At 38.3% G+C, this 23,091-nt stretch overlaps 1 protein-coding gene across 1 annotated transcript in view; it reads right to left on the bottom strand.

Moving 5' to 3' along the window:
• LOC105487445 (maestro heat like repeat family member 2B) overlaps positions 1-23,091 on the bottom strand; it is a 75,107-nt gene that overhangs the window by 45,544 nt on the left and 6,472 nt on the right. The window contains exons 5-18 of the mRNA XM_011750893.2: positions 22,726-22,824; positions 19,588-19,742; positions 16,057-16,197; positions 15,270-15,362; positions 15,111-15,180; positions 13,697-13,810; positions 12,726-12,799; positions 10,402-10,524; positions 8,956-9,069; positions 7,244-7,400; positions 7,065-7,105; positions 6,300-6,441; positions 5,684-5,727; positions 2,598-2,705 (exon numbers count right to left, since the gene is read on the bottom strand). Coding sequence (XP_011749195.2) covers positions 2,598-2,705; positions 5,684-5,727; positions 6,300-6,441; positions 7,065-7,105; positions 7,244-7,400; positions 8,956-9,069; positions 10,402-10,524; positions 12,726-12,799; positions 13,697-13,810; positions 15,111-15,180; positions 15,270-15,362; positions 16,057-16,197; positions 19,588-19,742; positions 22,726-22,824 — 1,475 coding nt within the window. The remainder of the gene's footprint in view (positions 1-2,597; positions 2,706-5,683; positions 5,728-6,299; positions 6,442-7,064; positions 7,106-7,243; positions 7,401-8,955; positions 9,070-10,401; positions 10,525-12,725; positions 12,800-13,696; positions 13,811-15,110; positions 15,181-15,269; positions 15,363-16,056; positions 16,198-19,587; positions 19,743-22,725; positions 22,825-23,091) is intronic.

Genomic DNA, 23,091 nt, shown 5'->3' with positions numbered 1-23,091 from the left:
AAACAGCACGGTACTGGTACCAAAACAGACATATAGACCAATGGAACAGAACAGAGCCCTCAGAAATAATACCACACATCTACAGCCATCTGGTCTTTGACAAACATGACAAAAACAAGAAATGGGGAAAGGATTCCCTATTTAATAAACGGTGCTGGGAAAACTGGCCAGCCATAAGTAAAAAGTTGAAACTGGATCCCTTCCTTACACTTTATACAAAAATTAATTCAAGATGGATTAGAGACTTAAATTTTAGACCTAATACCATAAAAACCCTAGAAGAAAACCTAGGCAATACCATTCAGGACATAGGCATGGGCAAGGACTTCATGTCTAAAACACCAAAAGCAACGGCAACAAAAGCCAAAATTGACAAATGGGATCTAATTAAACTAAAGAGCTTCTGCACAGTGAAAGAAACTACCATCAGAGTGAACAGGCAACTTACAGAATGGGAGAAAATGTTTGCAATCTACTCATCTGACAAAGGGCTAATATCCAGAACCTACAAAGAACTCAAACAAATTTACAAGAAAAAAAACAAACAATCCCATCAAAAAGTGGGCAAAGGATATGAACAGACAGTTCTCAAAAGAAGACGTTTATGCAGCCAATAGACACATGAAAAAATGCTCATCATCACTCACCATCAGAGAAATGCAAATCAAAACCACAATGAGATACCATCTCACACCAGTTAGAATGGCGATCATTAAAAAGTCAGGAAACAACAGGTGCTGGAGAGGATGTGGAGAAATAGGAGCACTTTTACACTGTTAGTGGGACTGTAAACTGGTTCAACCATTATGCAAAACAGTGTGGCGATTCCTCAAGGATCTAGAACTAGAAATACCATTTGACCCAGCCATCCCATTACTGGGTATATACCCAAAGGATTATAAATCATGCTCCTATAAAGACACATGCACCGGTATGTTTACTGCAGCATTATTCACAATAGTGAAGACTTGGAACCAACCCAAATGTCCATCAATGACAGACTGGGTTAAGGAAATGTGGCACATATACACCATGGAATACTATGCAGCCATAAAAAATGATGAGTTCATGTCCTTTGTAGGGACATGGATGCAGCTGGAAACCATCATTCTCAGGAAACTATTGCAAGGACAGAAAACCAATCACCGCATGTTCTCACTCATAGGTGGGAATTGAACAATGAGAACACTTGGACACAGGAAGGGAACATCACACACCAGGGCCTGTCGTGTGGTAGGGGGAGTGGGGAGGGGTAGCATTAGGAGATATACCTAATGTAAATGATGAGTTAATGGGTGCAGCACACCAATATGGCACATGTATATATATGTAATAAACCTGCATGTTGGGCACATGCAGCCTAGAACATAAAGTATAATAATAAAAAAAAAATACATGGCATGACATGACGTGCACAGAGCTAGTTTGTATTATAAGAAGATAGAGCATTACTCACCAAATCTTTCCCATGTGTGTTGGTGGGTTTGATAAACCCATATGGAAAATCAGTACTCTGCACCAAACTAGAGAGTTTTGAAAATTACATATGTGAGGAGAATTTTGAAAATTACATATGTCAGTCAAAGATTGATAATGAATAATTTGTGGAAAGAAATACTGAGTACTGGAACTGAGAAACGTAAATATTTTTCCAGGAAAATAAACTTATGAATGGTATTAACATAATAAAGACTATGTTAAAAGACCATGTTCCAAGCTACTATTACATGAAGCACACGCCCTGTGTTAAGCACTTCACCAGGAACTTTATATACTGTATGTCATTGAACCCTCAGAATACTACAACCCTCAGAGGTGGGTATTGTTTCTATTTTATTGATGAGTATGTTGAGCATCCAGAGAGATAAAATAATTTACCTAAAGCCCCATTAGTATTAAGTAGGGGGGAAACTGGCTCCAAACCCCATTGGGAATGGATGGCTACAAGGTGGAAGGTTAGGTAGGGGCCATTTAGAGACAGAGGGATAGAAGAACTGACTTTAAAAACATGGAAAAGAATAATGTTTGAAAAATACTTTATTGCTCTGACTTGTCCTGTTAACCGACACATGGATGTGGGGCCTTTAATCATTGTTCTCCATGGCCGTACCTCTTTGTCACTGGAAATTAAAACATATTTCTTTGGGCACCCTTTCCTAGAAGTAGCTTTTGAGTATTATTTTAGCTATAAGCCTATGTTAAATTGTAGTAGATACTTTTTGATAGCCAGCATCACAAGACTGGCATAATGGAAGCCAAGACAGAAGCTGACATTAAGCATTGCTGTTAGCCTTCCAGTATCTATTCTTCTTCCTCCTCTAGAAAGAACCTCTGAATATTAGTCAGGCACATATCTATCTTATCTACCTCTCAGTCTTCCTCGCAGATATGTGAGGCCATACAAGTAAATTTGGGCCAAATGTGAGGTGCAGAGAAGGTAGTATTCAGCTTTCAGCTAGTGGCCTTAAAAAGAAGGAACTCTTTTTTTCTAAATGTGCCTCCCTCCCTTTGATTGTAATACAGACAAGATGGAGCTATAGAAGCCATTTTGGATCACAGGTAAAAGCTAAGGTTTCCCCCTTAGCTGAAAAACCAACCTTCTCAATGGAGGTATTGCTGTAACTGCCCATTTGTTGTTTGAAATCCCGAGTCAGTTGAATGGTCCAGGCCACGTCATCGATCTTCCACAAGGATTCTTTGAGCAACTGTTGTAGGAAGTGGAAGTTAGATATGAATATGACAGTTTCATGTGCTTACTTGGTATTTTTTTGGTTATTTATCTTTTAAAAGTTTAAATCTATTTTAAACAGTATTATTACTTTTCCCATAAAATAATTAATTCCTTTGAAACTTTCCTGTTAGTTTATTCCAAAAAACATTTTATGATATGTTCTGAATTTGCATGGAGAATAAGATACACAGAATGTGGAAAAGCAACTTCCTTTTCTTCCTTTAAATAAACATTGCTAAAAGACCTAAAATAGAAACTAATCTAATCTGAAACTTAAATTTGGCATTTTTCTAGTTTTGATAGATTTGGAAAAACTCCATTTGTTAATATTAATTTAACTTATTACATACTTAAAAAAAAAAAAACCCAAACAGGATAGAGATTTTTGGAATCAAGAATTAAATGTCTTAAAGAACAGGCACATTTCAATGTACAGGTACATTTCTGCAAACTTCAACTCTAGTAACTAAAGATTCGTGGTTTTACCAATATCTATGAGACAGGGTCACATCAATCCTTTGAATCCATGTCCTTTTTCTTTGAACAATACATAGAAAGGTGTTCTTTTTTCTTTTTGACAAACACATTGCAATATATATATTATTTCTCCTATATTTTTTCAACTTAAAGCTTAGAAAAGGACACAATGCCAAACAAAACCAATGAAAGGATGTGTATGTATGCTCTTAATAGGAGCTCATTCATGGGTTCTTTAAAGAAACTAAACAGTTTTGGAAATTTAAGAGAAGAAGACATGGGCAGACAGTTTTGGGGAAAAAAAGACCAGAAATATATTCAAAATTGGAAGAGGAAAAGGAACTGTTGTCAAGGCTTCCCATTAGAAAAAAAAATATTTTTCTCCCTAGTAGAGATAGTTATTTTAAAATGGTAGCAGAAGAAAATCTGGTGGGAATTTTGAGAGAGGGAATGGAACATAAAAGAACCATAAATATAGGAGAGAGGTGGATCCTAGAATTGAGGACCAGGAGAGTAGAGCAGTCACTTTCTTTTTTTTTTTTTTTTTTTTTTTAATTTATTTATTATTATTATACTTTAAGTTGTAGGGTACATGTGCATAACATGCAGGTTTGTTACATATGTATACTTGTGCCATGGTGGTGTGCTGCACCCATCAACTCGTCATTTACATCAGGTATAACTCCCAATGCAATCCCTCCCCCCTCCCCCCTCCCCATGATAGGCCCCTGTGTGTGATGTTCCCCTTCCTGAGTCCAAGTGATCTCATTGTTCAGTTCCCACCTATGAGTGAGAACATGCGGTGTTTGGTTTTCTGTTCTTGTGATAGTTTGCTAAGAATGATGGTTTCCAGCTGCATCCATGTCCCTACAAAGGACACAAACTCATCCTTTTTGATGGCTGCATAGTATTCCATGGTGTATATGTGCCACATTTTCTTAATCCAATCTGTCACTGATGGACATTTGGGTTGATTCCAAGTCTTTGCTATTGTGAATAGTGCTGCAATAAACATAAGTGTGCATGTGTCTTTATAGCAGCATAATTTATAATCCTTTGGGTATATACCCAGTAATGGGATGGCTGGGTCATATGGTACATCTAGTTCTAGATCCTTGAGGAATCGCCATACTGTTTTCCATAATGGTTGAACTAGTTTACAATCCCACCAACAGTGTAAAAGTGTTCCTATTTCTCCACATCCTCTCCAGCACCTGTTGTTTCCTGACTTTTTAATGATCGCCATTCTAACTGGTGTGAGATGGTATCTCATTGTGGTTTTGATTTGCATTTCTCTGATGGCCAGTGATGATGAGCATTTTTTCATGTGTCTGTTGGCTGTATGAATGTCTTCTTTTGAGAAATGTCTGTTCATATCCTTTGCCTACTTTTTGATGGGATTGTTTGTTTTTTTCTTGTAAATTTGTTTGAGTTCTTTGTAGGTTCTGGATATTAGCCCTTTGTCAGATGAGTAGATTGCAAAAATTTTCTCCCATTCTGTAGGTTGCCTGTTCACTCTGATGGTAGTTTCTTTTGCTGTGCAGAAGCTCTTTAGTTTAATGAGATCCCATTTGTCAATTTTGGCTTTTGTTGCCGTTGCTTTTGGTGTTTTAGACGTGAAGTCTTTGCCCATGCCTATGTACTTTCAAATCATATATTGGATAAGAATCACTGATGGAAACCTTTAAAACATGCCAGTTCTCAGGTACCACCCCTAGAGATTCTGAATCTGGAAGGATGGAGATAGAAGGTAGAGGAGGTGCTGTAGAGAGATCATTGAAAACTGACTCTTCTAAGAAGCCATAGGTAATTCCTAGGTAGGTGCCTTATAAACTGAAAACCTATATTAAAAGCTCCCTATCTGTGGGCTTCTTCCCTCCTGCAAGTTTCTGAAGTCACATCTTTGTAAAGTCAATGTCCACCGCCTGTCTGCAATTTACTATTTCTGGGATTTGGTATCACCTGTAGTGCTGTTAGTTGTAAAGCTCCAAGAAGTTTATGGGTGAGAGATGAAATTCGTTTTTGGAAATGGGATACAATGTGGCCGTTTGTTTTCTAGACATTAGGAAAAAGACATTAAGCCACAAATAGAAGAGGAAATACAGTTGTGTTTAGGGGCACGGAAGTGGAAATTATGTTAATCTGTGCTTCATTATGTGGCTGGTAAAAGAATAAAGTTGCAAGAAGTAAAAAGTTGAAAATTAGAGAAGATTTAAGAAAGACCCAGGAAAAATATTGCTAAGTAAAATCTTCAAAACTGTCTGAAACTTACCCAAGTGGATTTAAGATTGTTGTCCAAATTATGGCAATTTAAAGAACGTTATCCTTAAGTGATCACTTATAGCATTCTAGTTCTTTTCCAAAGAAAAGAAAAGGTTATTATCCTCGGGAATCTAGTTCCTTTAATTTAGGATGGGTAACTTTAGCTGATTTCATCATGCCATTATCAACAATTATTCTAGAAGCCAGCCTTACCTGAAGCAGCATGGTTTCCCATAGAACGGTACTGATGTTCTTTCCTAGAAACAAAAATTGATGTAATAATCGCAAAAAAAACCCAAAAAACAAAAAACAAACACAAAAACCACCCCTAGACTCAAATTCTCCTGGCCAGGCCTCCAGTGGTGCTGGAGTTCAATTTTAAGCTTTCTTTTTGCTCATAATGCTTATCTGAAATCAAATATACTACATTGGCTAGGTAGAGAGAAGGTCTTCAATCCATCATAAAAATCTAGGCTTTCCGCTAATTTCGATGACTACTGAAATGACCATATTTTGATATTCTAACATGATTAATAACTTTTTAGAACAGTACTAAAATAGAATTTCTCTAGATACAAGAAAAAGACAAGCGCGAAAGTAAAAATTCCCGTTAAGAATGTTACCCACTAGGTCTTCTTGTAGTATGAATATTGGCAGAGAAACAGAACATAAGGAGTCAAGAAGAAAAAAATAGCTATCTACCTTGCATATCAAGTTCATTGTTTTTATTGCCTAAAATGAGCAATAATGGCTTTACACAGAGAAATGGTGCATCATTTCTTTATGTTCCTGCCCTGCTGGGTAAAGACCTGGCCCCACTCCCTCGTACCTTCCAGAGGCTGCAGAAGCTCAGGTAAACGTATTTTCCATAGGTCTACCAATTTTGGGTGAATGATCTCAGGCAGTATCTTCAAAAGCCCTATTGCACCAGCCCCACGTAACTCCCCTAAACTGGCAGGCATAGATATTACCTGAAGGATAGAAGAGAAAGAGCTTATCAATTTCAGGGGCCTTTAAAAGGCCCACTTATTTTTTCCTTTTACCATTGTTCCAATTCCTTTGATTTCTGCATTGGATAATCTTTTAACAAATCATCACAGTCTGTTCTTATTTATTCTAGAATGAAGCTAATACTTAGTCCTTCTCCCATTTCCTTTTCCCTGAGGATGAAGGTGAAAAATACATGGAAAGCACCAACCAAAAATAAATGGAAAGAAGACTTAGATATATCAATTAATTAAATAAAGACACGAGGAAAGAGTGCTTGAGTAAATGATCCATATGGGGCCAAAGAGAGAGATGGGAAATCCAAACAACAGATGTGGAATTTGTTTGATGGTACGTACGAATGCGATTCAGTATATGCTCACTTTAAAATTATAAGTAAAGTTTAACAAGTATTTCAGAGTGGGAAGGTAATCGTGTGAATAATAAATACTCATGAATGTCACTAGTATAGCAGAAATTTATTATGCTTTTTTAGTGTTTCTTTTTGTTTGGAGTCTCCATGTAATTTATATTAGCATTTATTTGGAACTGAATTATCCTTATCAGCTTAAATTTGCTGTAGTTTGGTTCTTTGTAACTCACTCACCAGAAGTCTGGCCAGTAGCTGCTGTGGTGAAGGAAGTTTCACTAGAAAGAGAAAGCAATTTTCATCATCACTGTAGGGGTTAGAGATTGGGGTTGGGTTTAAGATCAAAGCACTGTAGCCTTCCTGGAAATGGATCCCTCATAATAGAAAAGCTTTTCTGTGTTTATGAATGTACAGACCAGCTCCCGTAGAGATGACAAGTGCTGTTGACTCCTTGGCACTGTGCTTCTTCTTCTCCTCTGCCATAATCAGGATTCTGATGATACTAAACAGGGGCTCCAGAGCTTCTGTGTATTCTGCAGGTACCACGAAAGTCAGGATCCTTGGCCACAGCACCTGTGGAAAATAGGGCAAGATGCAAGGATTACTTATTCTTTTCCATTACTTCTCCCTGGTCCTCACTAGATGTTTTTTCTCTGATGTAGAAGCTTTTATCCTGTTATTATTTTGCTTTTCGGGCCAAGTCAAGATGAGATCATTAAATGAAGCCTCTGCATAGCACATTCATTTTCAGGTGTTAGCCGTAGTGAGTGTTGGTCAGTGTTTCTCCATGGGGATGTTGCTGGAATGTGGGGCAGGACAATTCTTTGTCATGAGGGACTGCTCCAGACACTAGGGGAATGCTGGCATCCCTGGGCCCCACTCACCAAGTGCCAGTATTCCTCTTGTCAGTGTGACAACCAAAAATCTCCCAAGTACTTCCCAAAACTCCAGGATTGGAGTGTGACTGCCCCAGTGAGAAGCTTGGGAGAGGATAGTGAATGGGCTGCTACTGTCCTCTGTGCTTCAGGCTCTGACCTGCCTGCTCTGGAAGTCTGAAACATTGTGTTTCTTTAGTATGTTTTATATCCTTTAGAAAACTCTCTTGTGGCAATGGAAACCTTGGTGTCAACTTGTACTCTTCTCTCTTCTTTGTCATCTATATTTAATCACCAGACTCAGTCTTTTTTTCATTGTAAGATCTCTTGTGCCCTTCCATGTCTCATTTCTATTGTAATGACATTGCTGTAGTTCCTACAAGTTGCATCTGATCTCCTAGACAGTCTCTTTGCTGTTAGTCTACTCATGTGTGAATCTACTGATTCCCTACAATTATCATTTTAAATGTTTAGCTCTTGCTTAAAATTCTCACTGGTTTATCAACCATAAGGTAAAAGTTTGGCATTCCAGGCCCTTTAGGGTTTGACCCTAGATTATTTTTTTCATCATTTACTTCTATATCAAAAAGTCTTAAACTTTAGTATGTATCAGAAATATTGGAACTTAGTTGATTGTAGACTTTTGGTCTCTATGTCCAGTTTTGCTGATTCAGTAGGTCTGGATGTGACCTGGAAATCTGCATTTTAAGTAAATATCTCAGATAACTCAGGAACCACATATCATCCTAGATGAAGCCTCTGATCTACTACTTAAATGGTGTGGTCTGTTGTTTGTCTTCTGATTGTGCTATGTACTTCTGGGCACTACAGATTCTAAGGCTCTTCCCCTTGAGTTTCAAATGAATCAGGTCTCCAGTGAGGCCTGAGAATGGCTGCTTTTAACACTTTCCCAGATGGAATAGGGTAAGTTGGCATTGGTTGCATTAAAACCACTACTTAGTATTACCGTATGCATTAGAGGAAGAAGAGAAATCATATACTAATATTATATATATAAATTGTCATGAACTATCCAGATGTAAGATACTTTATATTAATTATCTTAATTAATTCAACATCTGTTTTTGAGGAAGCACTATGTGCTGGACACAGTATTGCCATACACCTCCTCTAGTCAGAGCATCAGGAAGCTGATGACAAATGGAGCACAAACTCATGCCTTTATTCTTACACAGACTGGACTTTAAGAAGGTGATCAAAGTAACTGTAAGTGGTGACAAAAGACCCCTTACCTGAGGCATTCCAATGACCAGTGGGTCCAGGGTTTTTAAGACCTCAAGACTTGTTTCTCGGACAGATTCCTCTTCCTTTTCATTCTCATGAAAGTTAGTTTTCACTGGTTTCTCCTTTAAGAAAGGTCAAACAGGTGACTTGTTAGTGACTCCTAAGGTTAGTCTCCTCTGTCTTTCCTTGGGTGCATTCTCAGACTCTGGAGTAAAGGATGTAGTCCCCCAACTTAAGTGGCTCATGGAACCTAGAAACCTAGAATTCCTTGGAGGAATTAGTTGGGAAACACATCCCTTGCTAAAAGAGAGAAACAGAAATTGTGAGGCTCCTTTAACTGCAGATATCCCCTCTCTTTCTCAGACCTTTGTCATTGTCTTCAGGGCAAAATTTTCAAAGCGTGCTTCTTTGTGGAGGGAACTGTGATTTCAGTTGCAACTAATTTGCTAAAATCACAGAGATCATAAGCGCATATTTTTCAGTCAATTGATCCAAAGAAAGCTGACCTCAGTTGCTGTGGTCTGAGTGTTTGTGTTTTCCCAAAATTCGTATGTTGAAATCCGAACGCCCAAGGTGATGGTATTAGGAGGTGTGGTCTTTGGAAGATGATTAGGTCATAAGAGAAAGGCCCTCGTGTTTGGAATTCATGCCCTCATGAAGGAGACCCTGGAGAGCTAGCTATTCCCTTCCACGGTGAGAAGGCACCATCTGTTAGGAAGGAGACACTCATTGGACAGTCTTGGACTTCCCCGCATCTTGAACTGTGAGAAGTAAATATTTTCTGTTTATAAACCATCATTTCACGGTATTTTCCTTTATATATGGTAAGTGTTCCTAAAGGATTTTAAAAGCCTGCTCCATCAGCATACAGCTTTTTCTCATTTTATATAACAGATACATTTCTGTTTGTGCACAGCAAAGGGTTAGAACCCTAATAAACTTGTTTATGATTTCAGAAGTATGCTGTTTTAGAAATGCACTTCATAGAACTTACTTCACTGCTCCATGGTATTTTGCTATAGCAGCCTGAATGAACTAAGACATCATTGCAGCAAGTGTTGACATCTCTTTTGCTTTCTCTGAAGCAATCCAGTTTCTGTGCCCCTCTCCAGACAATCCCAATCCAAGCTTTTGGTGGCTAGGTTAACTTAGAGAAAACTGATTTAACCTATCTTGTGCTTATTATAAGTTAGAGGTCATTTTAGAAAAAAAAAAAAAAAGAACTGAGAAAACTAGAGGCTGTAAAAAATATCAGCAAAAGTGACAAGATTAAAATATTACTTCCAAATCAGTTATTTAATTGAACTCTAGTCATTTTTATTTTTTTTACAATGTATTTTTTTTACTCTACTCCTGTGACAGATTAAGGACCCTAACAGTTTTTTAAAAAGAAACATAGTTGAGCGAACTGTACTTTTTATAGTGCATCACTCAGAACTGTAGCCTCTGCATACCAGATTCCTGTTCAACGTTGCAGACTGGGAGAAGACATAATCAATCAATGGCCATCCTTCCCGAGCTTCAATATAGGACTTTTCACACATGGTTTGGATGAGGAGAAGAACAGAATTTCTTACCTAGGGTAAGAACAACGCAATAGCAACATTTTACTATGTTTTGCAGAAGGGAAATTTACCTTCCTTTTTTCTATAATCTTAAGGATAATTAAGTGGGAACATTTTTGAAAAAGGAACATAAATTGAGTAATGTTAATACAGGTTGAATAATCCTTATCCAAAATGCTTGGGATCAGAAGTGTTAAAATTTTGGAATTTTTTTTCAAATTTTGAAATGTTTTCATTATACTTACTGGTTGAGCATTCCTAATCTGAAAATCCAAATTCCAAAATACTATAATGAGCATTTTCTCTGAGCATGACCTTTGAGTGTCATGTTGGCTCAAAAAGTTTTGAATTTGGAAGCATTTCAGATTTCCTTTGGATTAGGGATGCTCAACCTGTAGAAAGTGACTGATAGGTTATGAAAGAGTCACCAGAAATGCTCTCTTTAGGCAAAATCTTTCTCCTTGGTTCCCAAAGACATATTGTCTATCACTATAGATTGTGAATTGTTGGGTAACTTTGGGCTAAAACACTGCTTAGCTTTTAAAATACTCAATGAAAGATAACGTATTGAACTACAGGTCCACACCTGCTTATTCGCAATTTCCAAGTCCAAACAACTATGAAAACTGGAATTTTGTTTCTTAAGTTTAGTGCCAACTCATTTGGTGGCAAACCCAAACTGAACTGTTTTAAAGCTATTTGTAATCTTATTCTATGCTGTGTGGATATGCATTAATTTTCTTGCAGAAATATTCATGGATTTTGATTGTGGGTTACTATCAGAGAAATGTTTTTCTAAAAGCTGAAAAATTGTCAATTCTGAAATATATCTGGCCCCAGAAATTAAGAGTGAAGTTTTATGAACTTGTATTATAGTATTTATAATAATTTGGTTTTAATTTGTTTATTATGTTGCTTCTCTGGTGAATAGAAACCTGAGAACCAATCCCTTAGTGAACAGGCCTTTGAAAAGAGAGTGGGAAGAAAAAAACCATTTTGAACAGGGAAGCAGAGTTATATGGTGGCCAAAACAATTAGCATAAAGACTCTGAGTAGTCTACCTAGAGAAGAGGTACACCTTTTCTCTATTTTTGCCTGGGGAGTTGGCCTTCCTCAAAGATCTGTGCTCTTTATGCTATCCTAAACTCTTCTCGTAATTCTTCTTTTGTCTTTTGTCAGTTACAAGGCCAGGTTTTTTTGTATAATCACTCTATTGCTTTTTATTGCAAGGCTTTTACTATTTTAAACGTAGTCACTGGCAGTCAAAGTTTCCTAAAAGAATTTATTCCTCTTAATTGTCTTCTGTCTAGCATTTTATTCCAAACAAAATGTGGTATTCTTACAAAAATGTAATAATTGATAATGTTTCTTGTTTTCCCAGTATAAGTTCTATAACTTCTAACATAGAATCTCCCCACCTTTTTTTTTTTTTTTTTTTTTTAAAAAAAAGAGAGAGTCTCACTCTGTTGCCCAGGTTGGAGTGCAGTGGTGTAATCTGGGCTCACTGCAACCTCCAGCTCCCGGGCTCAAGTGATTCTTGTGCTTCAGCCTCATGAGTAGTTGGGATTACAGGCGTGAGCCACCACACCTGGCTAATTTTTGTATTTTCAGTAGAGATGGGGTTTCACCACATTGACCAGGCTGGTCTCGAACTCCTGACCTCAAATGATCCACCTACCTCAGCCTCCCAAAGCACTGGGATTGCAGGCGTGAGTCACTGTGCCTTAGAACACTTTCATCAAATAATCAGAAATATTGAGCAATCCACTATGTGCATTACTTGCTCTAGGTGGTGCCTGGTTGGAAATTAGGATGTCTATGCTAAGAACAAGGTTTAGGGATTATTATTTCCTGAATGAAGATACATTATCTTTATAATTAACAAGTAAGTTTTAAACTATCTGAAGTACATTGGCATAGTGAGATACAGTCTCTTTGCTCTTATTCTACTCATGTGTTAATCCACTGATGTCCTACAATTATTTTAAATAAGCAAAAATCTTCCTTTCACTGAGATGTCCTTTAGCTGTGTGTACTTTAGGCCTCTACCTTGATGAAGTTTATCTTTTTGGAAAAGATGGAGTTCTTTGAGAAACGGAATTGACCACAGAGTTCTTTATAAAATAGTCTCATAAGTAGGTCATTAAAGAATCAAAGTAATTTCATTTATTCTTAAAGCTACCATCGACAAAAGTTTCTATTAATTCTCTTACTTTTGTATTGAGATCACCCATGACGATTTTGACTGTTCTTTCTATTGAAATGATGTGATCCCTCAACCTGGGCTCTGAAAGACAGAGGGAGAAACTGAGAGGCCTGACTCAACAGAAGCACAGTATGTGCTAGGATTGACGAAAAGCTATTCGAATTATGGCACATAATAAAGTCTCTTGTCTTTAACAACTTATTTTTTTTCAATTCCCTCCCATCCTCTTTGTTTCCAAATCTTTAATGATGTCCAGTGCTTTCTTTGTTTCTTATTACATTTGTTTCATTTTGTTTAAAATGTTAGGTTCCATAGTGGTTTCAATATATCATTCCTGGTAGATCCGATCTAAATATTGTGAGACTGCTTCATATTCATCTGCTGATTCTTCAGTAAATCAAAGTGCTAACTGAATGTTAAAAAACTATATCATACTATGCAAAAACTAATTTTTGTATTTTAGCAAGTCTAAGATATCACCAATTTTATCATGTACCATTATTTCATATTGCACCAAAAAATAGTGGCTAATTATAATTAAAGATGCATTCAATTGTAAGATGCATTCGATGTTATGAAAATATGTACTTCCTGGAATAAAATATGGCAATTCATTAAATTCTGCTTTTTTGTAACCATATCAATCTCTAGAGAATTGTACACTCTCTCCCACCCACCCCTTGATATTGGACCATTTAACCAACCTACAAGAGCTTCTAAATTCTAACTTTAATTCTCAAAAATTCTGCTCATTCTTCTCAACTGGGTGCATCCATAAATGTTATGAAAGAAGTGAAGTAACTAAAGATGCCTGTTGAAAGGAATTATAGATTGTGGAAGATTGAGAAGACAGAGTTTCATTTGCACATGATGTTATATAAGCATCCAAAAGATGTAGAATAGGATTAAAGAGTGCATAGGCTTCAGTCTGCTTCTTGGCATGAAATAAACCACGTTGGTTTCAACCCTCTTGCTTACCCTCAGCACTGACAGCCGATCTTAACAAAGTCAAGATTCCCATTCGAATGGCTTCATTATTACTTCTTATTTGTTCATCAAAAAATTCCATCAGCTCTCCAGGATTGGAATGGGCTGCAGGTTCAAGAAACACTAGGGCTGTAAGAACTCATTTTCATCTTTGGTAAAATACTTGTGAATGGGAGGAGGGAAATTCACCATGAAGATTATCCAAGGCACTCTTCAGTTGTTAATTTGATTTTATTATGTCCATGCTTCTTCAGTGTCACAGAATTAATCAAGCAGTTTGGTTCCTAAGAGAGCTTGCTATGCCTAGGCCATTTCTGTTCATATCCGTGAATGTGGCCTTATTTAAAAATGAGGGTCTTTGCAGATATAATGAGGTTAAGAAGGTTATTAGAGTGGGCCTGAATTTAATATGACTGGTGTCCTTATAAGAAAAGGAGAAGAGACATGGGGCACAGTGAGAACACCATGTGAAGATGGAGGGAGAGATGGCAGTGATGCTTCCCCAGCTGTGAGAGCTGCAGGCGTTGAAGCAGGGAGGGGTGAAAAAAGGCCTGGCTAGAGGACAGTGGTTTATTCTAGAAAGTATCATGGGTAAGGTGAATTAGTTAGGCAGGGATTGGGGAGAAGAAGAAAGTATAACGACAAAGGGGCCAGTCAGGAGAGAAGTAGAAAGGTATGCATACACATGACAGAAAGATATGCAAGGAGGTAGAAGTGATGTAGTATTTGGGGGAGTGAGGAGGTTCAGGAGGTATTGGATTGCTGCTATCCCTCCTCCTCAGGAACTGTATGGGAGCATAGTTTTGTATTCTGACCCTGGGATTTTGGTGCCCCCCGTGCATCCCATGTCAGGCCTTCTAATCAGGTGATATAACGTAAGGTCAAGATAAAGAAGGATAGAGTGGAGGACAGAGAGAGAGAGAGAGAGAGATACAGAGTGACTGATGGTTAAAGAGATGTAGACATTAAGAGATAACCAGGAAGAAAAAAGAGTGACTTTGGATTTGACACAGACTCAAATAATCTCAAATATCAAAAAAAAAAAAAGAAAAAAAAAAAAAAAAGAAAGAAAGAAAGAAAGAAAAAAGAAATTTCCTATTTTTAGGGTTGTCAACTCATTCCAGTTTTCCTGGGACTTCCTTGGTTTGAGAACTGAAAATTTTATCTCCCTGGACCTATCCCAGTCGTGGGAACCCTGGCATCCTTGGCCATTCTTCCCGTCCTGCTCCTCCTGGGAACTTGTGGGGAGAGGGGCAGGCACAGAAAACTGTGAGTTAAAGAAACAGTGTGTGTGTGTTTGTGTGTGTGAAAGTAAGTTAATGCGACGGTTTGCCCTCCTTTTACCATTGTCATCATCATCACTTGGGGACATTTTTATTAAAAGCCTTCTGGATGCTGGTCCTACCTAGAATGAGAAAACAGCTTGAAGCTTCCATTTCATTTTCCTTTACTGGAGGCTCTGGAGCTCTGCAGATCTGAATGGGGGTGGAAATCAGGTGGTAGATGTTAAAAACAGAAAACAGGTTGAAATTAAAAATCGGAGTTGACAGCATGGTCTTCTTACCTGCTGCAGTAAATTGATAAAGATGGATCTTCTCAAACTCCTTGGCAGGCCAATGTCATACAGAACTGCTGCAGTCAGTATTTGCTTTAGACTCTAAAGTGGAAACTCCCACAGGTTAGTTGGAGGCTGCCAGGAAAGCAGCTGCACAGGATGTGGAAGGCAAATAATTGTGTTCTGAGAGAAAAACAAGCTCCTCATCTTCCTGCAGTTACAAGTTTTCTTGAATGATTCTGGCCCCTTCTACCCGGTTCAGTGCCTCAGCAGCTTGGAACGAACATCCTCTTTTTTTTTTTTTTTTTGAGACGGAGCCTTTTTCTGTCACCCAGGCTGGAGTGCAATGGCACGATCTCGGCTCACTGCAACCTCCGCCTCCCGGGTTCAAGCGATTCTCCTGCCTCAGCCTCCCAAGTAGCTGGTACTCTATGGGCATGCACCACCACGCCCAGCTAATTTTTGTATTTTTAGTAGAGATGGGGTTTCATCATTATGGCCAGTCTGGTCTCAAACTCCTGACCTCAAGTGATTCACCCGCCTCTGCCTCCCAAAGTGCTGAGATTACAGTTGTGAGCCACTGAGCCAGGCCCAGAATGAACATTCTTAATCCCTTTCTGAAGTTCCCTTCATCCAGTGATACAATCCTTTTCCTATCTCATATTCTTCGAGAGATACTTAAATTCAGCTGCCCAAACAGGAGTTTAAGCTGCTTCGGCTCTTTTGAGACTTACTAGCCTCTGGGAGGGTTGCATGCGGGTTCTCTGATTCAGTTCCTTTAGGGTATGACTCTTACCTGAGTGACATGGAAATCAATCTCTTTGTCTTTATACTGGCTCAGGAGCCAGGGCACCTGGCCCAGAGCGTATCCGCAGAAGTCTTCCCGATGCAGCAGCAAGCTCACCGTGGGCCCGTGGGCCTTAATGATGCTCAAAGTCTGTACAGGCAGCAAACAAATACCATTTCTGAGACTTCCTTGGGTTTTTCATGGGTTTTCAGAACACCAAGAGCTTTAGGTACGCCCCAAAACTTTCCTCGCTGCTTTCAGTCAAGAAATAGTTCTTTAAATTCTTTAAAATCTTTTAAAAATGTTCAGATTAAGATCATTGCATGGGACAGAGCTGTATTTATATTTACCTCTGTATTTATACTGATACTCATTTCAATACTTGCCCTTCTCTCATATTTTTTATTTTATTGTATTTTTTTGAAACAGAGTCTCACTTTGTTGCCTAGGCTGGAGTGCAGTGGCACGATCTGAGCTCACTGCAACCTCCGCCTCCCAGGTTCAAGCAATTCTCCCCACCTCAGCTTCCTGAGTAGCTGGGATTATAGGCGTCCACCACCATGCCTGGCTAATTTTTGTAATACCAGATTGTATTTTATTTTATTATATTATATTTATTTTATTTTATTTTATTTTATTGAGACAGAGCTTTTCTATTTTTTAAACCTCTCTCTAATAGTCACTTTCTTTCAGTGTATTAAGCAATAGAACTTACCTCATCTTAAAGAATCTTCAAGTTGTTGTGGTGGCTCATGCCTGTAATCTCAGCACTTTGGGAGGCTGAGGCAGGCAGATTGCCTGAGGTCAGGAAATCGAGACCAGCCTGACCAACATGGTGAAACCCCCATCTCTACTAAAAATACAAAAAGTAGCTGGGCATGGTGGTGGGTACCTGTAATCCCAGCTACTTGGGAGGCTGAGGCAGAAGAATCACTTGAACCTGGGAGGTGGAGCTTGCAGTGAGTGGAGATGGAGCCGCTGTACTCCAGCCTGGTTGACAGAGTGAGACTCCATCTCAAAAAAAAAAAAAAAAGAATCTTCATTGATTCCACCTCACTTTGACCCCAACTATTACCCCCACCTGACTCTGTTTCTCTTTCCTGCCCTTGGAGCAAAGGGTTTCCAAGGTATGGTCTATATTTGCTATTTCTACTTCTCAGCTCCCATTCACCTCCCAATCCACTAGAATCTTGCTGCCATTCAGTGTAGAAAATCAACAACTTCCAGATTATGAAATATAAATGTGATAAATTCTGATTATAAAAATGTAGAAATCACAAATGTTATGATGAAGAAAACGTAATACACATAGTACTCATGGATAAACACTGGTATATTTTAGTATATTTTTTATTTATTTGACTTATTCTTTCCTATGTTTTCTGTGAATTTTAATTTATTAAAGATGACATCATTCTTACAGAGTTCTATATTCTGCCTTTTCTATCTAATGTTTGACAATTTTTTGTATCAGCTACATTTTACAACAAATCATCTCAAAACTTAATGGCTAATGGCAACTATCATTTATTTCATTAAAGACTATGTATTAGCTGGGTGGTTCTTTCACCATACATTTCCAAGGAATGGACACTTGTCAAGATTTTTCTTGAGTGCTGTAACACTCAGGACTAGATCTTTGCTTCTTTAAAACTTCTCCTTTCTAAGCTTCTAAGACCTCATTCTACTTCACTTTCCTACACTCTTAGCACATTCCCTATTCTCCACCATGAGTTCTTCTCTCTTGCTTTTCCCTTAATATTGATGCCCTCCAGAACTCTATTTTTGCCACTTTCCCACTCTATATACTCGCTTTAAACAACTCCATCTAAATCCACTTATTTGGTTGTTACTTATGCAATGATGATACTCAAATCTGTATGTCCAGTTTTTGCTTTTCTTTTTAAACTGCAAATGTGAATATCCTCAAACCTACTAATATCTCCACTTGACAGTACCATAGGTGTTCAAATCAAAATGTCTACATCAAACCCATTTTGTACTGTTCCATATTTGTAATTCCTCCTCGTTTAAATTGATGATCCCAAGATCACCTGAGTCAGAAACCTAGGAAACCATCCCAGGTGTTTCCATTGTAATAAGCTTCCAAATGATGCCAAGTGCTGGTCATTCTATTCTTCAGCATCTGACTACTCTGATCAGTTCCACAGACACTATGTTAATTGATCTCTTTACCACTTATGAGCTGGAATACTTCTATAGCCTCCTAGCCAATAGTCTTATCTTAGTCCACCCCATACCCCTCTATTTTTAATGTTGATATTAGAATGATTTTGCTACTACAGTACTCAAATCCTTGCTTAAAACCTTTCAAGCATTTCTTGTTTATTAAAAAAAAGTCCAAACTTGTATGTAGCAGCTAAGGCTCTTCATTATATGACTAAGACCATCTTTTTGGTTTCATTTCTTTCTGCCTTATATCTTTTTTTCTCTCTTCCCTTCCCTGTCTCCCATCACACTAACTCAGGTGTGCCCGATCCCCCATTTTCAACCTCTGCCTCAGTAAGTTTTAGTCCCTCTGTAGGGAATGCATCCTCGCTGTGGTGAGCAGCTTCATGGGCTGCAAGGATCAATTCCAATGCTGCAGCTCACCAGGGCAGCTAAGTGCTTCCCTCTCTGTGCATCCTTCTCACTTTGTGTACCTTCTGTGCACTTGCCTGGCTCTTCCTGTGGGGAGCAAGGAGAGTAGTCGTTAAACAGATGCATTGAATTTGTTTTCCAGGTGCCTTGAAGAAAACACTTCCCTACAGAATATTTTTAAAGTTCCATGTTGCTAATGATTTAACTACCTCAGGATGTTAAAAAAATAAATGCTTTAATAGTTTAAAGTGTTGAAAAGAAACTAGAGAAAGTTGCTAAGTGTTAAACTTTTTATAATAAAGCAATGAAGAGACCTAAATAGGATATCATTTAGCCTTCTTAAAAAAACTATAGCAGTTAAGCAAGATAAAGGGAAGACACTTTTAAAGCAAGATATGTGTGAATGTACTTTGTAATCTATTCTTTACAAGGACAAGGCACTGCAGTATTTTGAAGCAGCCGAGTATATTCTTTAGAGGTTATTTTATTTAATCATGATATTCTTAGACACAAGAAGCATCTGTGAACTGCTATTTTTCCTAATTAGTGACTCAGCTCAAATATGAGTTTTAATATATAAAACGTGAAATATCTAACTTTTTGGGTTTTCTTTACTCATTTTATCTTATTGATTGTTCTTTCCACACACTGAAATGTCAGTTTCATGAGTGTGGGATTTTGATTTATTTAATTCCTGCTATAACCTCAGGATCTGGAACAGTGTCTGGCATGTCATGGGGATTCAATAAACATTAACTGAAAGAATAAATAAATGGTGATTTGAAATAGGTGGAAAAAAAAGAAAAAATGGATGAATCTCATAAAATACAACCAATGGCTTCCAAAAATACTGACTATAATTATCATGTTACAAACAGAAGAGAAATTTCAACCAGCATGTAGGGACATCCAGCTTGAGGCATCCTGAGGCCCACTCACCTGCATGGGTGAGGCCGAAGGAGCCCACTTCTCCATTATATACCGGAACAGCATGAAGATCTTGTCAGACAGTCGGTTGGCATCCAGTCTCGGGTAGGGAAAATCTCTCCAGTGGTTGACATATTTGTAAATGGCTTTGCTGAATTTCTCAAGGGCTGCATTTAAAACACATAACCACAGACTGAGAAAAATATAAAAATGGGACAGACGATAAAATAATTTGAGAAGAGAGTGCTGATGATTAGTAAATATGTAATGGTTTTTATATGATCTTACGACTGCATCAAATACACATATGGAAAGTACTCAGCCACAATAGTGAAATGCAAATTAAAAGCATAATAAGACACTACTATCCAGAATGTCTAAAATTTAAGACTGTCAATGCCAAGTGTAGACTAAGGTGCAGTTGCTATTCTCACATACTGCCGTGGTTCAAGCATTTGGCAGGACTCTTTGGCACTATCTAACAAAGTTGAATATGCATTCTATTTGACCCAACTATTCCAGTCTTATGTATATAGCCATTAGATATGTGTAGATATGAGCACTAAAAGTTTGTACAAGAATCCATTCATATTAGCTTTTTGTTTTGGTAATAGCCCCAAACAGAATATAGTATAAATATCTGCTAATAGGTAGAATTCTATTACATTCTATAGACATGTAAAAGAATACAGAAATAAAAATGGGTGATAGCTCCACAGAACAACATGGATGAGTCTTACAAACAGGCAAAGCTAATGGTGTTTGAAGTTAGGACTGTGGTTACCCTTTGAAGGTAACATGAGGGAGCTTCTGGGCTCTGACAGTCTCCCACTTCTTGACCTAAGTGGTGGCCACATGGGCAACTTCACTTTGAAATAACTCATCAACATGTACACTTCTGATTTGCGTGCTCTTCTGTGTCTATCTTTTACTTCAATAAAATAAAAAAGAAATCTAAGCCTGCCAAAATACCACTGGGGCAGTGAATCCACATATATTTGCATGAAATGCATAAAATAATAATATTATTTTCTTCAGCCCTTGTGTGCTACTTATTTTGCTCACATTCACAAAATACCCCGGAAAAGACCCTGAGCATGTTATAGCAGTAGAGCTGGCCATTTATTGGCTCATTGATGGTCTCTCCAAACTCCCTATAATTTCTTTGAGAATCTCCTGCAATACTTTCTAATAATTTATTTCTTGGTGTATGTGTGCACGTGTGTGTGCGTTTCTAACTGACTTGTAAGCAACCTGAAGTAAGGGATGATGTCTTGCTGGTTCATGGTATGTGAAGCAGCCAGCACAATGTCTGCTAATTTGCTGATTGATCAAATGACTAGGTATGAATGAATGGATGGATGGCTGAATGGCTGGCTGGATGGATAGTTATTTTTTATACCTTTTCTTTAGTTGCAGTCAGGCAAAAAGTTGCTTTAAGACCAAAGGGCGCTTAGATAATTTTATAACACAGAGAATTCCCTTAGTAATGTTCATGAGGATTTCCAGTTTTATTTAATTTTACATTCTTGGTTGTTAATATTAAATGTAGAAATGCTGTTAGAGGCTCCAAAGTTTTTTTTTGCAGGAACACAGTGTTAGCTATGATAATAAGCAGGAATAGTAAAAAATATTGAAAGTAGGTTAGTCTAGTATAGTTGCACAGGTCCTTGAGTCAGACTGTCATAGTTGACAGTCTTAGCTCTGCCATGTACTGGCTGTGTGACCTGAGGCAAGCTGTTTGAAACTTTCTAAGTCCAATGTTCTCACTTGTAAAATGGTGAAAAACATGCTACCCATCTAATGTGGTTGCTGTGAGAGTTAAATGAAATAGTAATCTTTCTATTTTTATTTTTTATTTATTTATTTTTTGAGACAGTCTTGCTCTGTCGCCCAGGCTGGAGTGCAGTGGCGCGATCAAGGCTCACTGCAAGCTCCGCTTCCCAGGTTCACGCTATTCTCCTGCCTCAGCCTCCTGAGTAGCTGGGACTACAGGTGCCCGCCACCATGCCTGACTAATTTTTTGTATTTTTAGTAGAGATGGGGTTTCGCCATGTTAGCCAGGATGGTCTCATCTCCCGACCTTGTGATCCGCCCACCTCGGCCTCCCAAAGTGCTGGGATTACAGATGTGAGCCACCGTGCTCTGCATGAAATAGTAATCTTAAAATACCCAGGGCAGTGCCCAGGCACACAGCAAGTTCTCAATATATATGAGATAAAAATATTACTTTGATGACAGAACAAGAAGAAATGGGAAAGATGGAATAGAAGAACCTTTATTAATAAGTAAAGAAGACATTCCTGACAGTGTGGGCTTTTAAATTACAAAATAGTAGTGTTAGGGTATGTTGGAAGTGGAAGGGAACGTAGCAATCACTTATTCTGATGTTTTTGGAGTTGAAACTGGGACTGAGAGAAGGGCAGGGTCACTTGGTGGCTCAGTGGCTGAGCAGAGTCAAGAGACCAGGTCTCCAGTCTCATCCAAGTAACCTCCCTGTACACTGTAAACACTACTTCCTAGGAATTCCAAGGCACGTTTTTCTCTGTAGGCTCTTGATTTCTGTGACGTATTTCAGTTTTGGATAGAGGAGTTTGTGACCATAGTTTGCTTGCCTGTTTTTCTTGATTTTATGATTGCTTGTAGTTTGGTTACTTTGTTTCGTTATCATTATTACAATATTGCATTATAATCAGATGCCAAAATTTAACCTATGCTAAGAACTGGTAAGTGCTGACAATCATTGCCAAGAAAGTATCCTCCAATTAGAGAAGGAGGTCAGTTGAAATGGAAGTTTGTACAGGGCAGTGAAGAGTGTAGACTGGGTGGTCCCATAGACCTGGGTTTGAATGCCACCTCTGTATCTCACTGACTGTGTCATCATTTTGGGAAAATTCCTTACTTTCCTTGCACCTCAGTGTCTCCTCTATACAATGGGAAAATAGTACTTATCTTGCAGCATTGCTGTGATGATTGAATGAGATAACTCCCCTGCTGAGGACTTTCCATGTGGTAGGCACTCAAAAAGTGGTAGCTATTATTATTCAAAAGGACAAGATTGGAATTAAAGGGAAAATAAGACTTTTGCTTAATTTGTAAGACAGTTCACAGTCTGGTTTTAAGCAAAAAGGAAATCATCGGGATACCCACCAATACAGAAAGTCCCCTTCATCCTTTCATCCTCGGCCAGCCTGAGCATGGTTTGCATGGTGAGCAGGGTCATCATCATGAAGGGAATACTCTGGGACACTGCAGTGAGGGGCAGAAAGGAGAGAGGTGTTATTTGTCTTCTCAAATTTGGGGTTCTGTGACTCCAAATCAACAAAAAGCATTTCAGGGCTGCATGGAGGAGGCAGATGAGGTGTAGTAGAAAGATGTTTCTATAATTCCCCCATCTCTGCCCCACTTTAATACCAGGCTATAGTTAGATAATCAAGGAGGGGCTGATTGAAAATAAGGTTCTAGCTACACAGCCATTTGTACCTGTTGTTAAGTGGCAGTTGCTTATTTGGAAGG

This window comes from Macaca nemestrina, chromosome 6 (genome assembly GCF_043159975.1).
Source record: "Macaca nemestrina isolate mMacNem1 chromosome 6, mMacNem.hap1, whole genome shotgun sequence".
Lineage (NCBI taxonomy): Eukaryota > Metazoa > Chordata > Mammalia > Primates > Cercopithecidae > Macaca > Macaca nemestrina.
This window is presented reverse-complemented; position numbering and strand designations above follow the sequence as displayed.